Consider the following 26,133-nt stretch of genomic DNA (forward strand, 5'->3'; position numbering starts at 1 on the left):
TAAACTCCAAAAGTATTCCTTAGATAGCAGGTAAAGAGTAAACACAGTAGATTAGATACCTGTCACTAATTCAGTAGGACTTATTTTAAATATCCAATCCCAATTCCTTTAACACAGAAGCAATAATGAAGTTACAAAAATTGTGGCATCAGTGAATAATTAAGGTAAAAGGAAGTAAGCATAGCTGACAGTTAAATAAAGGTTCTGGCAACTTACATGTATAACACTTTAAGACTAAATCCTGTCCTTAGCACATTGTGCCTAGGGTCTGCAGAGAAGTCTCATGCGAATTGGCAAAGTACTGCAATGCTTAAGCATAATGGGCAAGTTAAGAGGCAGTTTCGGTTTGAATTCTTGCATCTGTGGTTTTAAATTGGACCGATAACATTATTTTAGTGCATTTGTACTTGTACTAAGAATAAATCAGGATTTCTTGAAAATGTTAGACGTATTTACATAAATCTGTGCTGACTGCGCTCTTTGTTAAGAAGGAATATGAGACAGCATGCTAGCTAATTTAAAGGCAAAATAAAATACAATTAGTTTGGCAAAATGGCAAATTCATCCATATACAAACAGGGTAATGCAGCTGACCTCTCTGTCAATGTAATTAAACTTTCTTTATAAACAGACATTGTGGTTTCATTACTGCTCTGAAAGAAAAAAGTGGTGTTTCATGTATTACTCTGGATTTGCCATTTTGCTGAACTGACTGGATTATAATCTGCTTTGAGATTAGTTTGAACGTCTCACTATTCCTGCAGATAACACAATCATTACTTATTTATGCAAAAACAAATTTCAAAAAAGGTGGCCATGTTATAGTCTATTGCACAAGTTTTGAGAAGTGACTACTGATGTCAGGGGGGCAAATCTGAGGCTCCCTGCAGGAGTCTTATGGATTTTCAGTGTACTCAGAACTTTGTGAAAGTCAGGCCCCTTTTAGGGGTCTCAAACAAAATCACTAATCTCTTTTGAAAATTTGGACCTATATGTATTAATATAAATGTGTCATTGGAATAACTTAAAACCCATAAAAAGCAAGAAAATTCTGAGTTAAGGACAGAGGTTCAACCTTAACTCACCCGACTATGCTTAAGAATTGCAGCAAACGCATGTAGAATCATCCCCTGTAGAGAGACCCTTGCAGTACCTAGGCATAATGAATTGAAAATATTAACTACAGAGAACCATTGCCACACACAGAAAGAATATATTTTGACAAACTGAATGTAAATCGTCATATACTGCATTATTGTACAACTGTCACACCATCAGCTGTTCTTCCCCCTCGCCAATCTGAGTAAAACAGAAGCTTTCCATTCTTATTAGTACATTCCTGCCTAATTTGTCAGTGAAACCACAATCAAGTACTTGCTACATTGTCACATTACACGTGGTAAGAAACCTGAACATACTTAAGTGTTGACAGCAAATGATGGAAGATGCAAAAGTACACAGTTATTTAACAGGGCTTTGGCAAAAGTCTAGTTCATTTATGCTTTTTCCTGGCAACTGATGGCAGGTAAAAAAAAAATTGAGGACAGTTCACTACAGATGCAAAAAACTGTCCACACAAATTGAAGGCCCAATTTGAAAAAAGTCAGGTCCATTACATCTTTATCTTCTTAAAGTTTAAGCTTTCATATGACTTTACCAGTTCCTAATACAGCTCAATATAGATTAGTCACACAAAATTTCAGTGAAGCCTTATAGATTGGTGTTAAATTGAACGAAGTACACTAAGTAACCAAAAGGCATAATCTTTAGTAAAGAGCTTCTCTCTCAAATTTACTTTTCTAAAACATTGCCAAGTCAATGGAAAAACAAAGTATAATATCAATTTGTTTATATATTTCACAGAAATGGCATATGGGAGGCACATAATATTTCATTGATGGAATAGGGTTAATTTGCTTTAAGAAAATGTCTGTCATTAAATCTTTAAGAATAAGAACTTTCCACCAGTACTGGCTATGAAGTGAGTTTCTTCCATAAAAGAAGAACTGAGACACCCAGTGGCTAGACCATGTATTAACAAAAAATAGCAACTGATCCACCAGCAGGTACTGACTAAACACAAAGTTCCTTATAGTTCATTGGTAAAGGTTTTCTTCCTCTTTACAAAAAGAATTAGAACTACACACATTTTCCCTCTTGGGAGGTATGTCAGAAAATGTCAAGTGAAAAATTAAAAAAAAAAAAAAAAAAAAACCTTGATGTTATTACTTATCGAGCTATACATTAGAAAGAAAAAATAGCAGATGTTGCTTGCTTTCAACAAAGCCATAAATAGCATTTCCTGTTAGGCTATAATTGCTACCTTTCACCAGTTAGCATACATTTTCTATATTTTTCATACCACAATGTATGCACATCTCAGAACAGCATTTAACACTGAGCTTCACAAATGAATTTTACTCATTAATACATTTACCCATCAAGTCACATCTTAACACACATCAAAAGAAGTTCATTTCAAATACAAGTACAGCCAAACATGGACTATTTAAAGCCTTTTATAGAAACCAAAGTAGACAACTTACGAAACACAGTCCTTACTATAAACAGTGAGTTTATATAGGACTACTTATTCTTTTACAGCAGCCAACCATTTGTTGAATACAATTTTTAATCATTTACATGTTCCATTACACAAAGATGACAATCAGCTCTTCATTCTCCTGCTTGTACTTCTAGAAAATTCTCTATTGATATATGACATCACACACACACACACACTCACTCTACAGAAATCCAAAATTCTTTAAGTGGCACTCATTACAGCCCCCCTTTACCACCACCCTGTCCCCCAGTTGTTTCAGCCCCTCAGTTTCTTCCCCTGCTATGGAATTGTTTACCATTAAAAATAATTAAGATAAAGTAACAAATAAGCAGTTTTAAAAATTCCAATCACCACCACCACCAGCACATGGGAATGAGACACAAAGAGGACAATACCACGGATACATCATCATACTTGATTTTTCTACTCCAAAAAAAAGAACAGGAGTACTTGTGGCACCTTAGAGACTAACAAATTTATTAGAGCATAAGCTTTCGTGGACTACAGCCCACTACTCCAAGACGCTCAGACACTGTGGTGATGGACATAATATAAAACTACAGAGAGAAGAATTTAGTCTCCGACTTCTTAAAAGCACAGGACTTGTTTGTTTCTAAGTTTATAATTCAAAGTTAGTAATTAATTAATTTTACTACTTAACCATTTCAACTTTTTTAGATAAATGAATGTAGAGAACTGGGTACATAGTGATATTTAATATTTTAAAAGTATGCTATTTTAAAAGCTCAACTAGTCTATCAGATGTCAGAAGGTAAACAGAAACGTTCTATCTGGGACAGATATCTCTAGGAGAGGAAGAGGGAATGTATGCAGTTACAACCCAGTACTGGTCACAAACTGGAAAAAAGTTAAACACTTTCACAAGTTACCCTGGGGAGAAAACATATGTAATTATTTTGTATAAACCTGAAGGAAAACCATAAAAGTTTAACTACAATGCCATCAAAGAAAAACACCAAAAACCTAATCAAGACATTAATGATGTCTCTGAGTATAAACGCATGAGTCTATCTACTCTATTTCAGTTCTTCTAGAGTCCTATAACTCCAGCATCTGCACACCTTTTGGGTAGGCTTACCATTCAGTCATGGAAAAATGAATGGTCTTGATTACAATAAAGATCAGATAAAGAAGTTGAATGTGCAAATGATTACAGCACCTGCACCACTATACTATATTTCTGCACAATTAGACTATCAACATTTATATTGTGCTAGGCTACAATGTGGGAAAAATGTACCCCTCCTCTGAACAGCTTAACAGTCCAACAGACAAAGAGAGACCAGGTGCAGGAAAAGGATACAAACTAAGAAAACAAGCAGATTGATGGTAGGCATACATGTCTGTTATGTATCTGCTTATATATTTGCTTTCTCTCTATTACAAAAGCTTCGTTTTAGGGTATTTTGAGGGGTGACAACTCATGGGTGAAGTAAGAGGGAAGTGAGTAAAGCAAGCGGACAGCAGAAAATGCTATGTGAGCCCAGGGAGAGTGTGGGAGGATAGCTGAAGGACTGCAGTGGCAGGAGAGGGACGACAGCAGTACAGCAATAAAGAAGGTCCCCAGGTCAAGTTTCAGAGTTGAAACGAAGGATGTCAGGAGGTGGCAGCGGCATCTCCCTGTTATTGTTGTTCTCAGTTCAGAGAGAAAGCCACTGGGCCCAATGCCCCAAGTGGGCCTCTCTGACCATATATGGGAGGGGTTTGGGCAGGAAAGCTCTAGACTTATTCCCTGCATCCTTGAGCATAATTAGTGCTGGCTGTTTTAGAGAAGTAGTCATTCTCTGAAAAATCTAACACAGGCCAATATAGAAGACGTTAACTAGATCATTAGTATTTCAGTATAAGAATGCCTTTGTTCAAACGGTACCTCCTCTACCATAATATGCACATTTCCAGGTCTCAGCACCCAGAGCAGAGAGCCAGAGCCAGAGCCAGACAGCCCCATGGGACAGGTGCCACCGCTTTGGCATGTACTCACTTTCCAATCCCCACACCCCATTCCCTGGGCCTTACCTTTCAGCATCTCCAAGTATACTCATGCAAGCTGATGTAGTGAAAACTACACTTGGCGACCTTTCAGTGACTTATTGTTTTTTTCCCCCTGCACCTCTGTTATAAAATTTATTGAAAATTCCTATGCCAAAAATCATAGTCTTACTTGGTGGGATATCAAAATAAAACCAAAATGGGGCTTACCACAGAAATTAAGCCTCAACTGTAATTCTGCCATTCCCTTATCTACCATAGAATCTGGTAAGAGTTACTGACCTGATCCTCCAATGAGAGTCAAGGATTCTCAGCCCCTGGTGACCTACTTTAATTCTAGAACAACCTACTTTGCCATAGATCAGGAATGGCCAAACCCACTGATCCTCTGAGCCACATCGACAATCTTCAAAAGTTCAAGAGCCAGAGCTTCAGCCCCATGGGAGGCGCCTGGTGGGGCATCAGACCCACTCCTATTGAAGCCCCGAGCCCTCAGAAGTGCACCCCACGGGGCTGAAGCCCCAAGACCCTCCTCCTTGCTGGGCAGACGCCAGAGGTGATGGGGTCACATGCCCCGCCAGATTTTTACCAGGGCTTGCTGGGTCCGCTCAGTCACGTAGTGCTGCCACGCCCGCTCCTTGCCACGGCAGTTGCTGGAACCAGCAACCTGGGAGCTGCAGCCCGTGGGGAGAGGCAGCAGCAAACAGCTGGGAGCAGCAGGGAGAGTCACTGATTTTGCAGCTGCCTTTCTCCATGGAGCTAAAGCAGCGGCCCCTCCCTGCAGCTCCCAGCTGTTTGCTGCTGCATCTCCACATGGAACTAACACCTGGGAGTTGCAGGGAGGGCCCGCTGAGTGTAAGAGGGAAGCGTGCCTAAGGTTGGCTTGACTCAAGCTGTTGGAGGAGCCCAAACCTTTAAATTGTGTCCCCCCGCCCTCAGCAGGCACCAGTCATCTCTGGCAGAAGCTTCTACACCCTCGCTAAAACTTGGAGATGGTTCAATATGTTCAGCTGAAAGTTACAGATAAAACAGGTGTATTCCAGTTGCTGAAGAACATGTTTCTACATAGAGTAAACTGAAGACACAATCTTACGCTTGTTAATCACGTTAAGATATTTGGCATGTACAACAAAAATCATTGCCAAATAAATTTATAATCAGACATCTGAAGGTGTGAATTTATCTGTATTAAAATTCTCCCATATACAGTACTTACATTTATAGGCAAGTCATGCTATTTTTTATTCTGGCTTGACGCACTGGCCAAGTATGTTTATTTCATATTCTTCAAATTCTGTCAGGCAATATGATTTTAACTGCTCAAAAGGCATTTTCATTGGGAAATCAATCGGGTTTGCAACGCATGCAGCACCTTCGTTAGATTTATCACCATTCTACTTCTACAGTAGCTAGGTTCACAGTAGCTATGTCATGAGCCTAAATAACATAGCATCACTAAATTTTTATATTCACTTGTGTATTTATATATTATATATAAATATTATGAAATTAGCTATAGCAGGTAACTACAGAAGTTATTCCCTTTTAAAAAATCATGTTACTTTCAATAAAAGGTTCTATCTGATAAGGCTAAAAAGATACCTGCTTCCCAAATTACACCCATGTTAAAGAGTGGTGGGCACGGCCTCTGGCCCCTCCGGTTCCAGTGACCCCCCCCCCCGCCCCAACACACACTTCTACAAAGCTTCCAGCACCCTTGCACCCAAGCCCTGCCACTCCCTGGCTCCAGGCCTAGCGCTTGGGGGGGCTAAAGGGGCCTTGGGCTGACTGGGGGGTGGGGAGGAAGATCACAGCACTCTCCTGACCATGGGGCCCTGGGCAGTCACCCACCTGTAACGCTGGCCCTGCCCCCCCCCAAATTATACTCCTCCCCCATACCATGCAACCCTCACATCTGTGCTGCCCACTGCTCGCTGGCTGCCCAACTTTGAAGGCAGCGTCACCGTCAGCAGCAGCGCAGAAGTAAAGGTGGCAATACTGCAACCTCCCTACAACAGCCTTCCGACCCCCCCACAGCCCTCTTTTGGGTTGGGACCCCCAGGGTTATAACACCATGACATTTCAGATATTTACATCTGAAACTGTGAAAGTAACTATTTTTAAAATTCTATGACTGTGAAATTGACCAAAATGGACTGAATTTGGTAGGGCCCTATACACTGGGCTTGGAAACATACCACCCATCTATTCTACTGCCTCCGATCTGAATCGGAAATATTCTATGATTTTTCTTTACAAGGAGGGGTGGCCACAGGAACGGCCCAAAAGTCTCTAAGTGGAAGCCAGTCTCAGTGGGAGCTCAACCCAATGTTCCCTATTGCAACTGGATGTATCTGGTGTGGGGATCATAGCTTGTGCAAAATTTATACACACAGGATATCAAAAGCAGAAAATATAGAAGGGAAGACATATAGTGAAGAGGGTACAGGACTTGGAGCCACTTGAGGGGCAAAAAAGGAGTGCCAGGGAATCGTGTTTTCTGGTCTCAGATATAGGGGCCTCACAGAGATAAGAAAAAAGATCTCAGGAGCATGCAGGAAGGGGCCATCCAAGGTGTGTGCAGAAGATCTGGGGAAGCATACAGAAGGTGTATGTGAAATCTGGCAAGGCAGAGTGGTTTAAGTTTTTCCATATGGATAAAAGACTCCTTTGTTTCATCTTCTATTTCCCCATGTGTCATATACATCTCTACCCAGATATAACGCGACCCGATATAACACAAATTCAGATAGAACGCAGTAAAGCAGTGCTCCGGGGGGGCAGGGCTGCGCACTCCAGCGGATCAAAGCAAGTTTGATATAATGCAGTTTCACCTATAACGTGGTAAAAAAAAATTTGGCTCCCAAGGACAGCTTTATATCGGGGTGGAGGTGTATTCCCTTCCAGCTATCTGCTACCCCTTGCTAAACACTAACTGAATATTTCTCATTATAAATTATTTCTCTGAACAATACCGCCATCAAGTGTTCAACACATGCACAGACTATGTCTAGTTCCACATTACTACAGCTTGGCCATCACTGTCACATTCAGCGGCAGCTCAACTTTCTCTTCCTACCAGCACAGGATACTACAGCAGAAACTAGCAAAAGCTAGAATGTCATATCATCACATCGAGTGCTCAAGTTTATCATGCAAGAGAACCAAGCTTAAATCGCATTTCCTCATTCCCTGAACAAACCAGAACCACAGTCCATCAGGAAAAGGGGAATGTGTTAACATATAAACATTGTGTCCTGTGCAATAAAGACAGCCCCCGTCCCCAAAATTTATAGTCTTATAATGACACTGATGGCCTCTAAAGGGAGCTTCCCCAAGTATACCAGTCACCAAATAATGAATGATACAGAATCAATGGGGAACAGGTCTTGTGGTTCTGTCAAAAAAAAAAAGAAAAGAAAAGTGGACGACACAGCCTTCCCTTCTCACCAGAAGTAAAGTTACTTTGATCCTCTAACTCAGGGGACGGCAGCCTTTCAGAAGTGGTGTGCCGAGTCTTCATTGATACACTCTAATTTAAGGTTTTGCGTGCCAGTAATACATTTTAATGTTTTTAAAAGGTCTCTTTCTATAAGTCTATAATATATAACAAACTGTTGTTGTATGTAAAGTAAATACGGTTTTTAAAATGGTTAAGAAGCTTCATTTAAAATTAAATTAAAATGCAGAGCCCCCCAGACAGGTGGCGAGGACCCGGGCAGTGTGAGTGCCACTGAAAATCAGCTCGCATGCCGCCTTTGGCACGCATGCCATAGGTTGCCTACCCCTGCTCTAACTAAATCATTAGTTTCAGGTTACAGGAGTCTCTTGCAATCTTTAAGCACATCAAATTGCATCTTCAATGCCTTACTTAACTTGGATCAAAATTCTCTATAAAATCCCCTATTCTGTAGTTTGTTATCTCTTGTAGCATATCATCTCGGGTCATTATTTAACACTGGTATGTAGACAGGGCCCAAAGGCCCTAATAAAAAACAAAGTCCCGTTGTGCTTGACACTCTACAAACACACAAGACACAATACAACAGGAGGGAAAGGAAAATGAAATGGATAACAGCAATAGGTACAGTTTTACTCACTGACAACATTCACTAGATTGAGACACAGATTAATGTGTATTTTAATTTCTTCCACTGGGGTCACAAACTAATTAATTACTTAGCTGCCATTGACATGATCCTAACGGAATATTAACAGAGTATTTTTAAAAGCAAAATCTAAGAAAATTAAAATACTACACTGAAACATGAAGTTCAGGAGGGGAAAACAGCCAAGTTTACAGTTCAATCATATATTGGTGGTCATGTCCTCAACATTACCCTAACATGCAAGTGTCTAGCATTAATTAACTTTCATTTACGTCTGTTGAAAAATGATACTGTTAATTTAAAAGGAAAGTTCTCAAATGTTTACATTTCCCAAGTTTTAATGAGGTTGTGAGAGACAAGATCTGTAACTTGATGGGAAAGGATATGAAAACACTGTGAAATACAAATGTTATTCTCTAATAAATGCCAATACTGAATCTCAGCTCCAAGAGAAGGGCACAAATAGAACTACCATATAAGCACCTCTTTGCCGTCTCCATATGAGCAGAGATTAATAAGACTGGGACTTTACAGCTTGGAAAAAAGAGATGACTGGGCGGGGGCGGGGGTGAGATATGATAGAGGTCTATAAAATCATGACTGGTGGAGATAATAAATAAGGAAGTGTTATTTATTCCTTCTCATAACACAAGAACCATAACATAATACCAAATCAAATTAATAGGTAGCAGGTTTAAAAACAAAAGTAGCATTTCTTCACACAACGCATAGTCAACCTATGGAACTCTTTTCCAGACGATGTTGTGAAGGCCAAAACTGTAACAGGATTCAAAAAACAACTAGATAAATTCATGGAGGATAGGTCCATCAATGGCTGTTAGCCAGGATGAGCAGGGATGGTGTCCCTAGCCTCTGTTTGCCAGAAGCTGGGAATGGGTGAAAGGGGATGCATCACTTGACGATTACCTGTTCTATTCATTTCCTCTGGGGCACCTGGCATTAGCCACTGTCGGAAGACAGGATACTAAGCTAGATGGACCTTTCGTCTAACCCAGTATGGGCATTCTTATGTTCTTATGTCAGCTGATTGACATTAACAGTGATACTTCTATGGAAGGGAGACAAAAGATTTATGCCCCTCACTCCCTATCCTGAAGGGAGTGTTGCTTCCAGACTGCCTGAGGAAGGCATAGGGTGAAACCCAGATACTTCATCTAATCCACCCTGTAAAGACATTCTTTAGATGCAAAGAGAGAAGAAAAGTTGTGGGCTCATTTCCTAAAAAATAAACGGCAGGACTGTATCTAAGTAAAAGGGAGAAATTACTACATGGACTGGGATCCAAAAAAGCTAAGCATTCTGCTTATGGAACTCTACTCTTTATATTTAGACAAAATTTTCAATGCAATGTTTTAATTTGCATTATTAATTTACAGTTTGGGGTCTTAAATGGCATAGTTTGCACTGAATCTTCTTTAGAGGTATAGGTGGACAGAGACTTGGAAAAAAACAGAAAGTCAAAGTCACATCAAATCTTAAAGGCTGATAATTCAAGTATTCCAAGCAGCATGCTACTCACCTGCAATTGTATGTGCATAAAGTCTGCTACCGAAGGTAAAAACATGTAATTCATACAGCTTGGCAATCTTTTCTAAGAATTCCTTGCAATGAGGACGCAAACGAGTATGCAGCATAGGTTCACCTCGACCTAACTGGAAATGGAATATTCCCTAGAAGAGAACAAATAACCCCATAGCAAGACTTATAAAGTAATTAAGTTTAGTACAAAAATAAACATGCCTAAAAGCACCTCCCTTTACTTCAGTTTTATTCGGAGATCCTACTTCAGCCCAATTAAGATGAATAAGATTTTCATTTGGAAAATATTTGACCCAAAGCATATTTTGATTTTTATAAGGCATACAACACATTTTTGACTTGCAGTAATTGTTTACAATGTTAGAATACTGAAAGAGTTGCCCAGGCTTTCAAAGGTTTGTTTACACAACAAATTTTAAGAAAATATCCAATCAAATTTCTTAAAGGGTTTGTTTTACTCTCAGTGATGTGAGACACATTAGTTTTACTATATACTGGGCTGAAAAATAAAACAAATGGCCAATTAGTGTTGAATGAAAAAAATTGTACCTATGAAAATTCATATAGCAGCTCCGGAAGGGATTTACAGAAATGTCAGAGTAAGCTGCGCACTCATTTATGAACCCCCTGAATACTTGCTTTATAAGCATGGATTTACCCAGCCACAGACAGACAGTCATTGAACTATGCAGGCCATTTATTTTATTTTGCTGTCACTGATCCCTCTCTGATGAGGGAAAACCTTAACTAGTATAACCTTGTTAGGCATGTGGAAGTGCAGGGTGGATAAAAATCAATGATTATAAATAAATAAGTAAATAAATAAATAAATAAAATAAAAACCCACGGACTTTTTTGATCAAATGCTTTTTGAGGAAAAAAACTTATCTAAAGATAGCTGTAATTAAGATCCATTATAGCTCAAAGATATCACATCATGGAATAGGGATTATAAATTCTAATTTTATAGTATGAGACAATATATTCATGTAATGTTTAAGAAAAGTTTTGTAAATGAGTTCCAATAGTTCATGGATTAGGGACCCAATCTTATGGGATTCCGGGGGCTTCTGTATAGATTAATCTTTCTATCTACCTAATGGGACTCGTGCTCAGTCTAGAAGATACCATCAGAGATGCTTAGTTTTGCAGTTCTCAAACTGTGGATGTGTGTCTCCAGAGATAACATGCTTGTTAACAGCAAAAACGTTTTTAAATAAATAAAATAAATAAATAAATAGAGGTGAGAAACAACAGACCTCAACCCTATGGTCACTCTGCAAATTTGTGTACATAGTCAATCCCTTATATCTCTCTAAAAGTGCAAAGTTTCAAAAAGTTCAATGAATAGAAGATTGTAGGAGCGGAATAGATCTGGACAACTAGAAGAAGGGAGAAATGTGAGGGAGGGAGGGACAGGCAGTAGAAACAAAAGTGAAACTGTTTGAACAGCGTATTACAGAAATCTTGAGGTCTTTCTGAGTGTAGCCTTCATTGATTTGAGATCTACCATACCATTCTCTCACTAGAAGCGAAAACATATAATGGCGGCAGGCCATAAGAGACCCACTTTGGGAATATTTGGATGAAGTTCCTCTACCTGTGGGTAAGACAGACATGCGTGCAAACTGCAAACAGCGCAACAAAGAAATGCAAGGCCTGGTTGCCCAAATGAAACAACATCATGAGACGTGTTCCTCTGGACTATTCTTGAATTCTCATGTTTGAGCAAACAAAAACAAACAAAAAAAAACACACCACAGTTGTTACTCTACGGTACTATCATTTTAGATGCAGTTTGTGATAAAAATAAATAGCTGAAATAGGTAGATCTTCCTTTTACAATTTCACCTTTAAAGTAGTACTGAGTGTCAGTGAATACAATGAGTAATACTAAATGAGCAGTATGGTAATAATAATTAAATAACTACATTGATTTATTTTGTTTAGGAGAATTCATCCTCAACATACAGGATTCTGAAGACTATCCACCTTCAAGATCACCATCATTTTCTGTAGTTTCAGAGTTATCTGCTAATGATAATGTTTCAGTCACATCACGTATGTCACATGACCCAGTATATCACTTGTAGCAAAAAGAAAAAAAAAATCTCAATAATCCAGAAACAAACAGAGAAGTTTGTGATAAGAACCAGCACATTACAAAAAGAGGTAATTGATAAACAAACGGGCAATTTTTTTCATGCAACAAACTCTCCTTTCCATATGATTGAGGACCCACACTTAATTAACATGGTTCAGTCATTAAGACCAGGATACAGTCCACCTGACAGAGCAGATGTCGCAGGCAAATTGCTGGATAAAGTGTATGAAATAGAAATTGAGCAGTGTGCAAAAAGGTCTAGAGGGTAAAATTGTTAACCTGAGTTAATGTCCACAATGATCCTGTTGTATTGCTTGTGTGACAGAAGAAGGGAATGTCTTCCTTACAGAAACAATTGATACACAAGGTAATGCACACACAGCAGAATATTTACAAGAAGTAGCAGCAAAAGCTATAATAAACAAAAAAAATTATTCAAATGTCTAGTACGTAGCTTGGTCACAGACAATGCTGCAAATGTATCCAAGATGAGAAGAAATTATTTAGAAGAGAGTGAAGAGAGTCCTAAGCTAATAACATACGGTTGCAGAGCTCATTTTAATGCATCTTCTAGCCAAAGACTTCAACAACATTAGCCTTTATTTCTGAAACACTGAAATTACAAAATACTTCTATAACAACCACTTTGCAGCAGCTGCTCTGAAAAAAGTGGGAGGAATCAAGCTAACTCTCCCACAAGATGTGCAATGGAACTCAGTAGTGGACTGTTTTGAGCACTATATCAAGAACTGGCCTAATCGGATGACAGTTTGTGAACAAAATTGTGTCACAGCCAAAGTTCTCAACATTGGGCTTAAGAGAAATGTTGAACACATGCGAAGTACCCTGAAGCCTATTTCTGTAGCTTTGAACAAAATGTAGGGAAATAGCTGTTTTATTGCTGACGCTGTTGAAATTTGGAAGGAACTGAGTGAGATTTAAAAAAAGAAATATGCAATGACAGAGTTAAATGACAAGCATTAAAAAAAAAAATGAATGGGACAAGCACTATCTCCAGTTCATTTTCTTGCAAATATTCTCAATACTCGGTACCAGGGTCAAACCTTAACTGCTGAAGAAGAGGAGTTGGCTATGATATGGACATCCAGCAATCCTCCCTCCATAATGTCAACTATAATAATAAACTTCAGAGTTAAGGGTGAACCATTCAAGAAATATATGTTTGCTGATGATGTTTTAAAGAAAGTCACACCAGTGAACTGGTGGAAGTCACTTAAGCACTTGGATTCAGAGACTGTTGAAGTGATAATCTCACTTAACAGCAGTAGCTTCTTCTGCCAGTGTAGAAAGAATATTTTCTTCCTGTGGACTAATTCATTACAAACTGAGAAATCGTTTGTGACCTGAAAAACAGGAAAGCTTGTTTTGCTTTTCCAGATTATAAACTAACAAGTAAATGACGGTGAGGACGACTGAGTTAGCTGCAGAAACTAATATTTTAAGTTTCTCATGTTGACCTGGCTGATGTAGTCAATTTAATTTTTTTATTTTTAAATATTCCATTTAAGTATTTTAGTTAAACAATTTTAACAAAAACAAACCTGGTTTTAAAAACCTTAAATGTTTAACTAAATTCAAAAATTCATGTGCTTGTTTTGTTCAAATATTGTATGTTTTCTGTTGAAGAAAATAATACAAAATACTCAATGTTGTTGTTTTAGTTAAAAGAACAATTTAAATGTCTGTCTGGTGATGTTCTCCTCCTAATACAGCATGGCAAGAAAATCGTCCAAATATTAATGATTAACCTGTTGAATTGGAGATTGAGAGGTGAACTATGATTTCATAAATATCTGCTTCAAATTACCTTTGGTAAATGAAATAACCAAACAACCATTCATTTTCTGATATAGCTATAAAACTAGTCTGAAAAGTTTTCAAAATAAATCACTTTGAAAATGTATAGTGTGTACCTTCTAAAAATGAAACCTACATCTATCTCTGAGCTGTGAAGAATATGTATTAAGGTTATAACAACCAACAAGAATGCACTTTTATGTAGACATCCATGATTAAATTGAGTCTTCCTGACTAGTGATTTAAACCAAATCCACCCAGTGGAAGCATGAATTTAAGTTACTCTATTTGTTTTAAGGTTTCCAGCAAGGAAACATGAAAACAAACTGTCAATTTTCATCTGTGCAGGTGCTTACCAACTTCTCTGAAAGGAAACAACTTGACACTTACCTGAAAGAGCACATTAATACTTTTTTGCAAGCGAGGATGAAGACAGAGTTGGGAAATCACCTGGTGTTATCCTGAAAATCACTTCTAACAACACTCCCTTAGGAGAATCCTGCACACTGTTTCTAAGTGGGGGGGTCAGGGAAAAGGAAAAGTGCTAAGGGGCAGCAGAGAGGATTTCTTTTTGGTAAATTAACTGCATCAGTATGTTTGACCTATTAGTTAGAAGTAACACTGGAACTATAAGAGATGAGGGGGGAAAAAAGTATCTTTTGAGTTAAAAGAACAGGAGTACTTGTGGCACCTTAGAGACTAACAAATTTATTAGAGCGTAAGCTTTCGTGGGCTACAGCCCACTTCTTTGGATGCATAGAAGGGAACATATTTTTTGAGTTAGTTTACTTTGTGTATAGTCATTTTCCCCATGTGCGAGAATCTTTCACGCAGCAAAAAGACAGAAAAACATGAAATGTGATTGCAAAACCCACAGACTGGCAGACACACACAGGTGGACATGTAGCATCCAAGGTACTTTTAACTTATCTTCTTCGTTTTCAAGCTGAAGATGCCCTACTAATTAAGAACCTAGAAGCTTAGACCAAAGATATATGGTAGGTTTAGTTAAACACAGTATGAGATGGGACAAAGATAACCTAATCTGAACAGAAATCTTCATTTTATTTTTAATTAAAGACACACTGTTCAGTTATTTCTTTCTAGTGCTGTAACCTGAAAAGCCAACACTGTATTAGCATGAAAACCAAGAATTAAAAGTGTTTAGTTTAGCTTTGTTGACCAAGCTGACTAAAACAGAAAGCACAGAACTACATAAATGATGGAAAGTAAATTAGTTACTTTCAAAAAAATTTTCATTAGTTAATGAAACACCTTGATTTAAGTTGAAATTATTTTTAAATATGCTTTATAATCTTGTCCCCCTCATGTTTTTTCATTCCTTGACTAGCTTTTTTCCTACATTTTAAAGTACAATGTGCATTCTTACAGAACCGTCACTTCATTAGAACTGAACAGAAAACTTCTCAAGTCACAGTAATCGCAAGAACATAATAGTAAATAATATTTACTTTATTAGACATCTGTTGGCAGTGCTGTTCTGTCGTATGGATTAACGTCTGGTCCAAATCTACCATCAGCACCAGCTTTCGATTTCGGTGTAGTCGCTGCTGGTCTTCCCGTCCTAGTTGTTCAGCTTGCTATAATAAAGAGATTTACAGACTAAGCATAATCTGAGACAAGTCAATGAAATTGAAAATAAAATCCAATTTATGACTCATCAGAAAACCAAATGCTCAGTAACTTCTGAAGAGATTTTGCTGCTCACCCACTTTACTTTCGCTAGCTTTCCAGCCATTTTTCAGTAAAAGGAACCACATAATTTATGTATAAAAACCTGTCAAACACTGTTGCTCTTGTATTAAAAGCAACCAATCTACACCACATATCAAGGCACCAAAAACCATTAAAGGCCAAGATTTTCAAAAGCAACTACTACTAGTTTTGGTGCACAACTTGAGATACCTTAGCAGAGCCTGATTTTCAGAAAGAGCTGAGCATATTCAAAAAAAATCCGGTGCCTCAAATTGTGCATCCAAAAACTGAAAATCACTTCTAATAACACTCCCTTCGGTGTGTCCTGTGTCTATGGAATAAAGTATCCAAGTTAAAAATAAATTAACTCCAGTGAATTCTTCTATCATGACACCCCAGGCAGAGAGAAGTTACACCAACAGAGTTTTGGCAGTAGGGTTTAACAGATGAAAATATACAAGTTGCAAATGACAAAAAGAAGAAACAAATAAAATCATATTTAGCTTGTGCTCCAAAAGAGAGAAGAAGTGCTAGAGGAAATAACTGATGTTTGTCAAATGGAACAAATGGGAGATTTTACAAATAATTTTAAGCTCCAAGAAGAGATTTAAAAATCAATGGCTAGTAAACAAATTTAACATTATGAAAAGCTGTATTTGACCACATTTCTTTGAACTAAAGAGATCCATTTGTTTCTCCCTATACAAGTTTTAACATACTTACAAGTTGTTGTAAGTAGAAGACCAGTTTGTGTTTAATTATATCTCCTTATTTAGGTCAGGAAGTTTACTGGAATGCTGGTCACCAGCCAGTTAAGTATGCAGGTAATTTACATAAGTTAAGTTTGAGTTTTTAAAAGGCACAAATGGAAGTTGGGTTGTAACCACCCTTTGTGCCTTTGAAGAGCTCGACCAAAATTGGCATCTTTTTATTTGTTTATAAACTTCTAAAACTGAAAGAGTTAAGAGGAGGAAAAAGAGAATAAAGTAGAGGAGAAGAGGATAGAAAGAATAATAAGAGAGTTAGTATAAAAAAAAAAAAAAGGAAAGAAAGCTGGTGAAAAAACAGGGAAATAGGAGGGTTTTTAAAATTATATTTAAAATAATCAACTCCTTTTCCCAAAAAAGGCCAATGAGACAGGAACATTCCTGTTTATTTTAACATCTTCACTGCTCAGAAGTTTTATTGCAATATTTAGGCCTCACAAGCTTTTCAAATATAAAGTTTATGTCACAGATACTAAAATGTTACTGAAGACAACGGATCATTTCTCTTTCCTTTCCCTTGAAATGTGGAGAAACTGGGTTTCAGAGATATTTCAGCCTTTGGAGGTTATTACAAGTGGTGAAAATAAGACTTTCACCAATTGATTGTTTCTGAAAAGTCAGAAACACCTTATGGAAAGCAGAAGATGTCAAAGCTACCACCACAAGGGCATCATAGCCTTGCAGTAAGTAACATTAAAATACTGCAGAATCAGATGTGATTGCTAATATAATTCTATAATCTATATCAGTACATGCTAACACTATTAGAAAAAACTAATTACTCAATACATGTCTATAGTGCAGACTTGCAGATCTTAGTTATACTTACTGAAATCCCAGCTTCCTTCTCAAAGTGAGGCCAATGCAATATTTTATATTAAATGGGCACACCTCTTTGAGGAATCCCCGCTAAATGAAATCTCAAACTATGGAATAAATGTAGTGCAACTCAACTTGCCTCAGAGCTAACCATCAGTTCTGGAACACTATGAACCATAGATACAGTTGCTGTGGATAATGGCACATTCTGTTTTCCATTCTTGCTTTGTAGCCTAATCAAACAGGGAAGAAAATCAAAAGTTTCAGTCAAGTACATTTCAGTGCTAACAGTTTCCATCAATGAAAGCGGTTAATTATTAAAAACTGCAATGTCAAATCAGCCACTGTCAAAAATCATGATTTCCTTTAATATATTGATACAGTATGGTACACCCTTTTGCAGAGGATCATTACAGCACCAATTACTGAATAAAATGGATGATGCTTGCTTATAATATCATGCAAGTATAATTATTTGCTGTAACTTTTGTTACTGGAACTCTTAAGAAGACGAATATATAGAATATAAAGAAGAACATCAGGATTAAGTTATCTTTTATTAAGTTTTACATCTGTTGCATTCCCTCTAATATACACATTTTAGAACTACTGAATACAGATTTAAAAGGACATCAATAAAACAGTTTATTTAAAATTTGAATGATTAACCTAGTGTTAATCAAAGGTATGAGATTAAATTTCTCTTCTCCAAAATAGCTGTTTGAACTTACTTAAAATTACTCACTCCCTGAAGCCCACAATGACTTGTATGCACATACTTGAGAATTGGGCAATGCTATTACATACCAATAGCAACATGGCTGCATACTCTGATTCTTTATACAAAGAATGTAGAGAACGACTGTACATGCCTTGCTTCTCTCTACAGGTACCTTCTACAGGACAGATTACAATGTGCAATTCTTCTCTGAAAACTCACCAAGGAGTGACACCACAAGGTAGCATGTTGGTATCTTAACTTCTACATAAAATGGGTTAGTTTACAAGCAACTGCCAGCCTGGTACTCTCATCCTGAGATCTCTATGCCAAGTTCCTATATTTCTGGTTCATGCCTCACTACCCCCAATAAAGATTCATCAGACCAAATTTCACCCTGTCCTGTGTTTTCAATCATGTTTCACAGATATTACTGAGGACAGAATCTGGTACTGCAACTGGAGCCAGAATTAAGTTCATTCTCCCATGAGCATCTAATCTTCTGTTAAGAACATAAAAGGAAAGAAAAAGGGTGGGGAGGAAATGTCTCACAAAAACAAACTTGTACATACACAGGAAGCAGACCTTTTAAGACTAGAACCCAATTTAAGGGATGATCCACAAAACAAGAGAAAATAATTACTTTCCCCCTCATTTTTTATAGGCTAAACTGATGTAAGCAAGGGGTCTTTAGAACTACAGCAGACACAGCCAAGCTTAAGGTCTATAGGGTCTGTGCACGCTTCTCCATACAGCTCATATAATCCTATTGCATCATGACATGCAGCACCACCCAATATTCTACTAGTTGGTACGTTATGAAAGAATTATGCAAAGTTACATAATGGGAACAATAGTCTGAAAAAAAAAAAAAAACTGCTTGACTCGTTTCATTGAGTCAAGTAGTATTTGAAAATACTATGGATTTCCCAAAATTAAATGCAAGTTCATTATCTATTCCCTTCACCCAATCTATAAAATGCATTTCACTCTGTCTCTCCTTCCTCATCTCTTTGATTCATATTCCAGTGTGCCTCCAATAGTTTATTCATACAGATATCTAGTCTCTTTTCTAAAAATACATTAAAACTCATTTTATTTATTTATTGCACATTAATATGAATTTAACAAGGAGACACATATCATTGATTGAGACACTTAACAAGGTATGGCTTTGTGCTGGCTGTGCACCCATTTTTCAAATCAGGAAGAGTGGTGAATCTTTAAAGTTGCGTCTACTGTAATTCCGACAAGCGTAATACAAAGTTTTCCCTGCAGGATTGTCATTTATCACTCCCAAGTTCAACCAAACCCAGAAAGCATTTTGAACAAAGTAAACTGACAATGTATCAAAGCGGTTCAGTACTTTACTGGGAACATAGGAGACATTCACTATATAATACGACTGAGTTAATCTGGAAAATATTAAAATTATTATACAAGGAGCTAAGGAAAATTATAGTAGAGGTGATGATATAATTAGGATTAGGGAGGCAATCTCATTCTAGCACCAGAATCAGGTACAGATTTAAGGCTTGCTTAGCATTACAATACAGCTGTATGTGTTATTTTTATTAGATGCCTATTTTCTTTTACCAAATTAGTTATTTGTTTTACAAGATTAAAAATTTACCTGCTTTAATTCATTAAAATTATACTACTACTACTACTACCTGGACTAAACATTCCAGTGTGTGGGATCATGAAGACACACACTTCTGAGCAACAACTGCACCAAGTTATCAGATTTAATGTCTCCACAACTTCACTCAGGATTGCAACATTTCTTACATAGGACCACTTATTGTAAATATATGTAGTCAACAACCAGAAGATAACCAGCTGTTAGTGTGAACTATCAAGAAAGCAAATGAATTTCTGCACTAGACAAAGAACAAGCTTTGTTCTTTGCTTTCACATCTTTTTGAAATACAGAACACTAACTAGATCTCTGCAGTGTCAAATTCGTTACACAGAACAGAAATTCAAACTTCGGTATTCTAGCCATTTATGCTGGCTCATCTAGTTTTATTTATACCCTCATTATTGTGGGTTATTAGATTAAGGATTCTTTTGTGTACAGTATATCTTAAAGCAGTTTCTTTCAAATGAAACTATTATTAAGCAATATCTTTTGATAATTAACACACTGCATTAATACCCTTCTATAAAAAGGCACTTTAACGACTGCATTAATCATAAGTAAGGCTACAAGTCAGTCACGGAGATCACAGATTCAGTGATTGTGTGAGACCTCTGTGACGTCCTCAAAATTCCACCAATTCAGCTCCCACCTCCTGGGGGGGGGCGGGGGGAGAGAAAAGAGCCCAAGCCCTGCCACCTGTAACTTAGCTTCATGGGGCCCCCTGTGGCATGGAGCTCCAGGCAACTGCCCTGCTTGCTACCCCCTAATGCCAACCCTGTGTACATTTCTGTGATTTTATTGTTCATTGCCCACATTCTGTCTGTGACTCTTAATAAAAATACCTGTGCTAAAACCTTAGCCATGAAACGCAGCAAGAACAGAATTGCTTCTATGCCATGCACTAGTGAATTTTCAGTGCACGGTAGCAGGTGCCACATAGCCAGTTAATGTGCAGGATTCTAGTGTGCTGCATAGATTTACACCTCAGCTTGTCAGGCATTAACTAGACTATCTAAACAATCCCTAAGTTAATTAACAACCTTTGCAGTCATATAGTCTTTTCAAAGTTACAGCTGAACTAAATAGACACTATTTACTTATTTGGGTTTTGTGACTAGTTACATGTGAACCTAAAGGGAAGAAAGAAGTTATTAATTTAAGAAGTTGCTCTACACTGACAGATGTGCTCAAGTAGTACAAATATCAATTCAGGATGAAGTCATGTTTATATAGTGCTTTAAATACTGTAGTAAACTCAGCTTTCTGAAATATTGGCATGAACTTGCTGATCTCTACTCTATCAGTACAGTGATATCTAGAAAGGTTTGTGTGTACTGGCTTCTCTCCCTGTTCTAGAGTGTCAACTTTTCGCTTATTAAATATTGAGTGCAATTACATGGATTTCTCCATCAATAGCCTGTACAATACTTTCAGATCCCAAGTTATTCTTATACCCTTCATTCATAGCTGCTAGTAGCAGCTGAAGTCCACCACTTTAGAAGGGACAGGGAGAGAAGAGAATCTAAGATCAACGACATGTGTCAGTGTAAGCAGAAAAAAGCCTAAATAATACTTACTGAGTCAAGTCCTGGCCACATTCTGCGCACAAACCTTTCATAACAACAGGATGGCTACATCCTTCCAGTCTCACCAAAATGCCTCTGAAAACAAAACAAAAAACCTTAAATTATTTAATAAATGCAGATTTATTAAAAACATTTAAAATTAATAGCAATTCATCAATATCCAAAAACCAATTCAAGTCTGAAGTATACGTTTCAATTATGATTAAAAATTGCTTTGAATGGCCCATTCAATAAAAAATGTGTAGTTTGGCTCAAAGGTTTAAGAAGAGGCGGGTTAAGTATTACTGACTGAATAATTCAACTAAACCTTTTTAAAAAACTCCCAAATATGCAATGGTGTCAGTTTATATCAAGGGCAGAGATTACAGATGCAGTATATTAACCGAACAAAAGTCTGGGCAAATAGTTCTTCTCAAATTACAGTTAGATAGAACTTGCTACTTACACACTATATCGCACTAATCATGAGAGGAAGGGGTACTGATTAAGTTTGGATTTAATCTTTGGTTCATTACTTTCTTGTTTGGGGGTTAGGAACATCTACTGGTCTAGTCTTTTTATGTGACTATTTTCCTTTATGACACAAGTGCCTAAGGTCTCTGATAGGCACATTGTGTGAGTAGCGCAAGTTAAAATGAAATATACAAAGCATCATTTAGCTTCTTAGGCAACAGGTCAAAAAGCACAAACTTAAAACTTGAAATGGAGAGACCTTAGTCCACCTCTGAGACCAAACCTTGCCTACAACATAGGAAGCCTGCATACACAACTGTGATGTGACTAAAGCACTTCATTATTCAAATCCAACTCTCAAGCTTCAAAACAGTTTTAAAATATAATAGATAATCTTGCAGATTCCAGAATGCTAATACTGAGACTTCCCCCCCCCCCCCCGCCCCTTTTGGAAAAGCTGGATCAGTCAAGTCAAGGTTGTCAAACATTTTCATAATGAAGACCATATACTTAGAGAAAGACTGTCTCATGGACCACTTCCCTTTCTCTAGGATTATTGATAGTATAGCCCATCTCTCCTAGTCCTGGGAACCAATCCATTAACATCTATCTGGCAATTATTTATGTGGAAAATATATGTATTTTTAGCTTTTTTTGAGGGAATAAGTTTTGTCCTTTTAGTAAGGTAATCTTATTGGCTACTTTTCCTCTTAATACCATTTATCCTCCTACCCTGTTTCCCCGAAAATAAGACAGTGTCTTATATTAATTTTTGCTCCCAAAGATGCGCTAGGTCTTATTTTCAGGGGATGTCTTATTTTTCAGAAATGAAAAATGCCTTATTATCGGTGGATGCCTTATTATCGGGGAGGTCTTATTATCGGGGAGGTCTTATTATCGGGGGGATGCCTTATATTACAACGAGAGGCAAAACTGTAAGTAGGCCTTATTTTCGGAGGATGTCTTATTTTCGGGGAAACAGGGTATTTGTTCCTTTCTCGCCCCCTTGTCTGTACTCTTCTACCAGTTGGTAGCTTCATCCTTTTCCTTGTACAAGTTTCCTTGTTACCCTCTCCTCTCTCCCCTGCACCTAATTTCTGCACTTCCATTCCTTCCCCTGGCTTGACATTCTATTTCAACTGGTTGCTAAGAGTTTCATCCCACTGATGCATGAAAATGGCTCCCGTTTTCTCCCCACTCATTTGTTCTTGGAACCATATACTAAGAACAGGAAGGCCAAAAAAAGTGCATACTCTGGGGATGTGCAGCAGGAACACTCAGAGCTCAACAACCCAGGTAATATTTGTAATCAGTAAGTTCATATGGCTGAGATGAAAAACCTGACTCTACTGATGGCATGTTAGAGGGCTCAGCAGCTCCATGTACCTAAGCTACCAAGTTCAATTTCTGAAAACTCTGTAGGGGGAATAGACATTGAGGCCCAGAGCATATAGAATTTGAACTGAATATGCCAGGTTATAAAAAAATAAAAATAAATCAGTTAAATGCATTAGTATCGATTTGTCTTTCCCTGTTTCCCTCCCTTAAATCTACATCACTAGATTCTTTGTACAGAACCAGAATTTTCAAACTAAATGTTAAGAGATGTTAAAGTTGTCACATACGATACAAACACCACTAAATATTATATATGCACAACAGGAAATTAATTTCTGATATTTGAGTCGTTAAAAAAAACAAAAACATGATGCATGTTTGAAATCCCCTTGTTAATCCAATTCTTCCATAAACCATCATCTCCAACACACATTCTGGAGGGACACAAGACAGCACCCAAAAGCAGGAAAACGCATTTGAGAATCCTGGACAATGCAAGTTCCCCAAGCATGACTATCATCAACTGGGTGAAATTTCTGTTTAAAAACGGACTACTGAAAGTCACAAAAAGACAGCCAATACAATTAGACAACATTAACTAAGGGTATGCACCCACCCATTTTTTAAAAACAAACTTGGGATTACAACTTTTTATAAGCAATCAAGTACTAAAGCTGCAGATTTCAAGACTCAAGTGTGAGAAAATAAATTAGTAGGGAAGCCAACTAGAATAGCCTGCTTTAGTGTAGTGCAGAACTTTAACACAGCAGAATGCCTATGAACTATTTGGAGATTGAGGAGTTCAGTTTTGTGAAGGTCTTGATTGTTTTATGAACATCTCAAAATTACGTAGGTTTAGTATGTAAATTAATCACTGAAAAATTAATAAATTCTATATAGACCAAATGGTAACACACACAAAAATCAGGCATGCTGTGTTGGAAAGAACTGCATTTCTTTGCTGTCAAATTTCTCAGTCTTTCCTACGTCTCACTTCTGTCCAACAGTGTTGGTTTTGTTTTTTTTTAAAAAGGTTCAGTGATCTTAGAGTCTTCTTTTCATTCAAGAGCATCCTTGCAGACAGTACAGCATTACCATTCATTCCTGTCCATGGCTTGTTCTCCATTATGCCCAGCCTGGTCATGTCACTGCATACATCTTGCCATTTAGTTGATGGTCAGGCTCTATGTCAAACGGACCTTGGTTGTGTTTGCATTCTATCTTCTATTTGTCATCTACAGTGTTTCTACCATTGTAAGAGTCTCGATTAAACCAATCCCGTACCCTAATTTCACATTCTGCTCTCCTAACTTCATTTGTTTTAAAAATCATTCCACTTTACACCTGCCATTTTCTAGACAACTCTCGGCTCCAGCCTTCCAATGTCTGTTTCCTTTAATGCAGCAGCTTCCAGACCACAGAGTAATACTGTTGTTACACTGGTTTGATACATTTTCACTCTGGTACCAAACAGTGCTTTTATCAGTCCAGAATTTTATTAGTTTCTGTACAGCAGTTGTGGCTAAGGCATATATGCTTTTAAATTTGTGTTGATGGTTCCATCAAGGCTGGATAAAACTTCCTAGGTACACATAAGATTCTACTTGGTCTATAGCTTCACCACTGCTGCAGTGCAACACTAGCTATTGTCTTTTTTTCAAGATTCAACCACTTCATCATCTTGGGATTTATTTTAAGTCCCAAGTCTACCAGTTTTCCAAGATGGCAAAGAATATTATCATTTATTCAAATGCATCTGCCAGTTGTACAACGTCATCTACATAAGCTAAGGATCTTAACTCTAGATCATCTGACATCACATCCTCCAACTCATCTAAGAATGCTAAAGGCTAGTTTAAGAACCTGATGAAAAGTGGCAGTAATGCTATGCTCCCTTGCCTTACACCAAAATTTGACCTGAACCAGATCCTTGATTTTCGACCACTTCTTACCGCATTCCAGTTGTACAACTGAAGGAGTCTTCAGACATGGCTTTTATAAATTATAAAATGGGTGCGAAGTAAAGGCTAAACAGACCACCTTACCATCCCTAACAATGCTAAATTTTTATTTCTTTTTGAGTCAGGAATGGAGATGTTATATGTAAAAACACCATCCTATTTCTAATTTCAGTCTATTTAACTTTTGTTTTTGTTGACAATTTCCAGCCTTCCCAATTGATGTGTAATGCTCCAGCTATATGTGATTTTTAAGCTTTGTGAACGGATTCACTGCCAGCTTTACTTTTATGCCAAGTCAGTCTCAGTAGACTATCATGAAAACAAAAACAACACTGCAGACAATAACAACCCCTAAAAGGGAAGGAACATCAGTTTCCCCATCGGGAAATCAAAGAAGAGATGGAAACATTAAAAATTTAAGGACACTCTCTACAAACTTGTGCAATATGTCATGAACCATGGTCAGCTTTTTACATCGAAGTGTATATTCCTAAACACCACCAAACAGAAAAAGTCACACTGGCCCTCAAGACAATCCACTCATCCAGGGCAAGTAAGAAGCTTTCATGGATAGGTCCCAGCAGTTTCTGCAGAATTTAAGTTTGCATTTATAGCCTTTATGGTTGCAAAAATAACTTTCAAAATATTCAAGTAAGCAGTGCTGTTCTCCTACATCTGCAGACAGACAACTCTCCAATGCCCCTGCACATTGCTTTGCCAAGCTGCACCAGAGTGAAAACTGACTAGGTTTCACTTCACTGGTACTATCCAGAATCTCATTGACTTGATTCTTGCCAGTTAAGCTGCTGCCAATTTCACTCTGGGACTACTTAGCAAAGTTATAAGCAGCAGCAGCGGCACAGAATGGATCTATTCACTATGGAGGGTAAAACAAAACAACAACAAAAGGATGGGGGAAAGGGGTAGAATATGAAGACACTCCACTTACAGTATCCTGCAAAG

General features: G+C 37.7%; 1 protein-coding gene across 8 annotated transcripts in view; it reads right to left on the bottom strand.

The window, feature by feature from the left end:
• The window catches only part of CTDP1 (CTD phosphatase subunit 1), a 190,083-nt gene that overhangs the window by 158,389 nt on the left and 5,561 nt on the right, over positions 1 to 26,133 (bottom strand). For all 8 annotated transcript variants that reach the window (XR_010598794.1, XM_065585114.1, XM_065585113.1 and 5 more), the window contains exons 2-5: positions 21,410 to 21,493; positions 17,609 to 17,702; positions 15,640 to 15,768; positions 10,226 to 10,376 (exon numbers count right to left, since the gene is read on the bottom strand). Coding sequence is in view for 7 of the 8 variants with exons in the window: in XM_008164442.4 (XP_008162664.4) it covers positions 10,226 to 10,376; positions 15,640 to 15,768; positions 17,609 to 17,702; positions 21,410 to 21,493 (458 nt within the window). In the remaining variant the exon portion in view is untranslated. The remainder of the gene's footprint in view (positions 1 to 10,225; positions 10,377 to 15,639; positions 15,769 to 17,608; positions 17,703 to 21,409; positions 21,494 to 26,133) is intronic.

Source organism: Chrysemys picta, chromosome 2 (genome assembly GCF_011386835.1).
Source record: "Chrysemys picta bellii isolate R12L10 chromosome 2, ASM1138683v2, whole genome shotgun sequence".
Lineage (NCBI taxonomy): Eukaryota > Metazoa > Chordata > Testudines > Emydidae > Chrysemys > Chrysemys picta.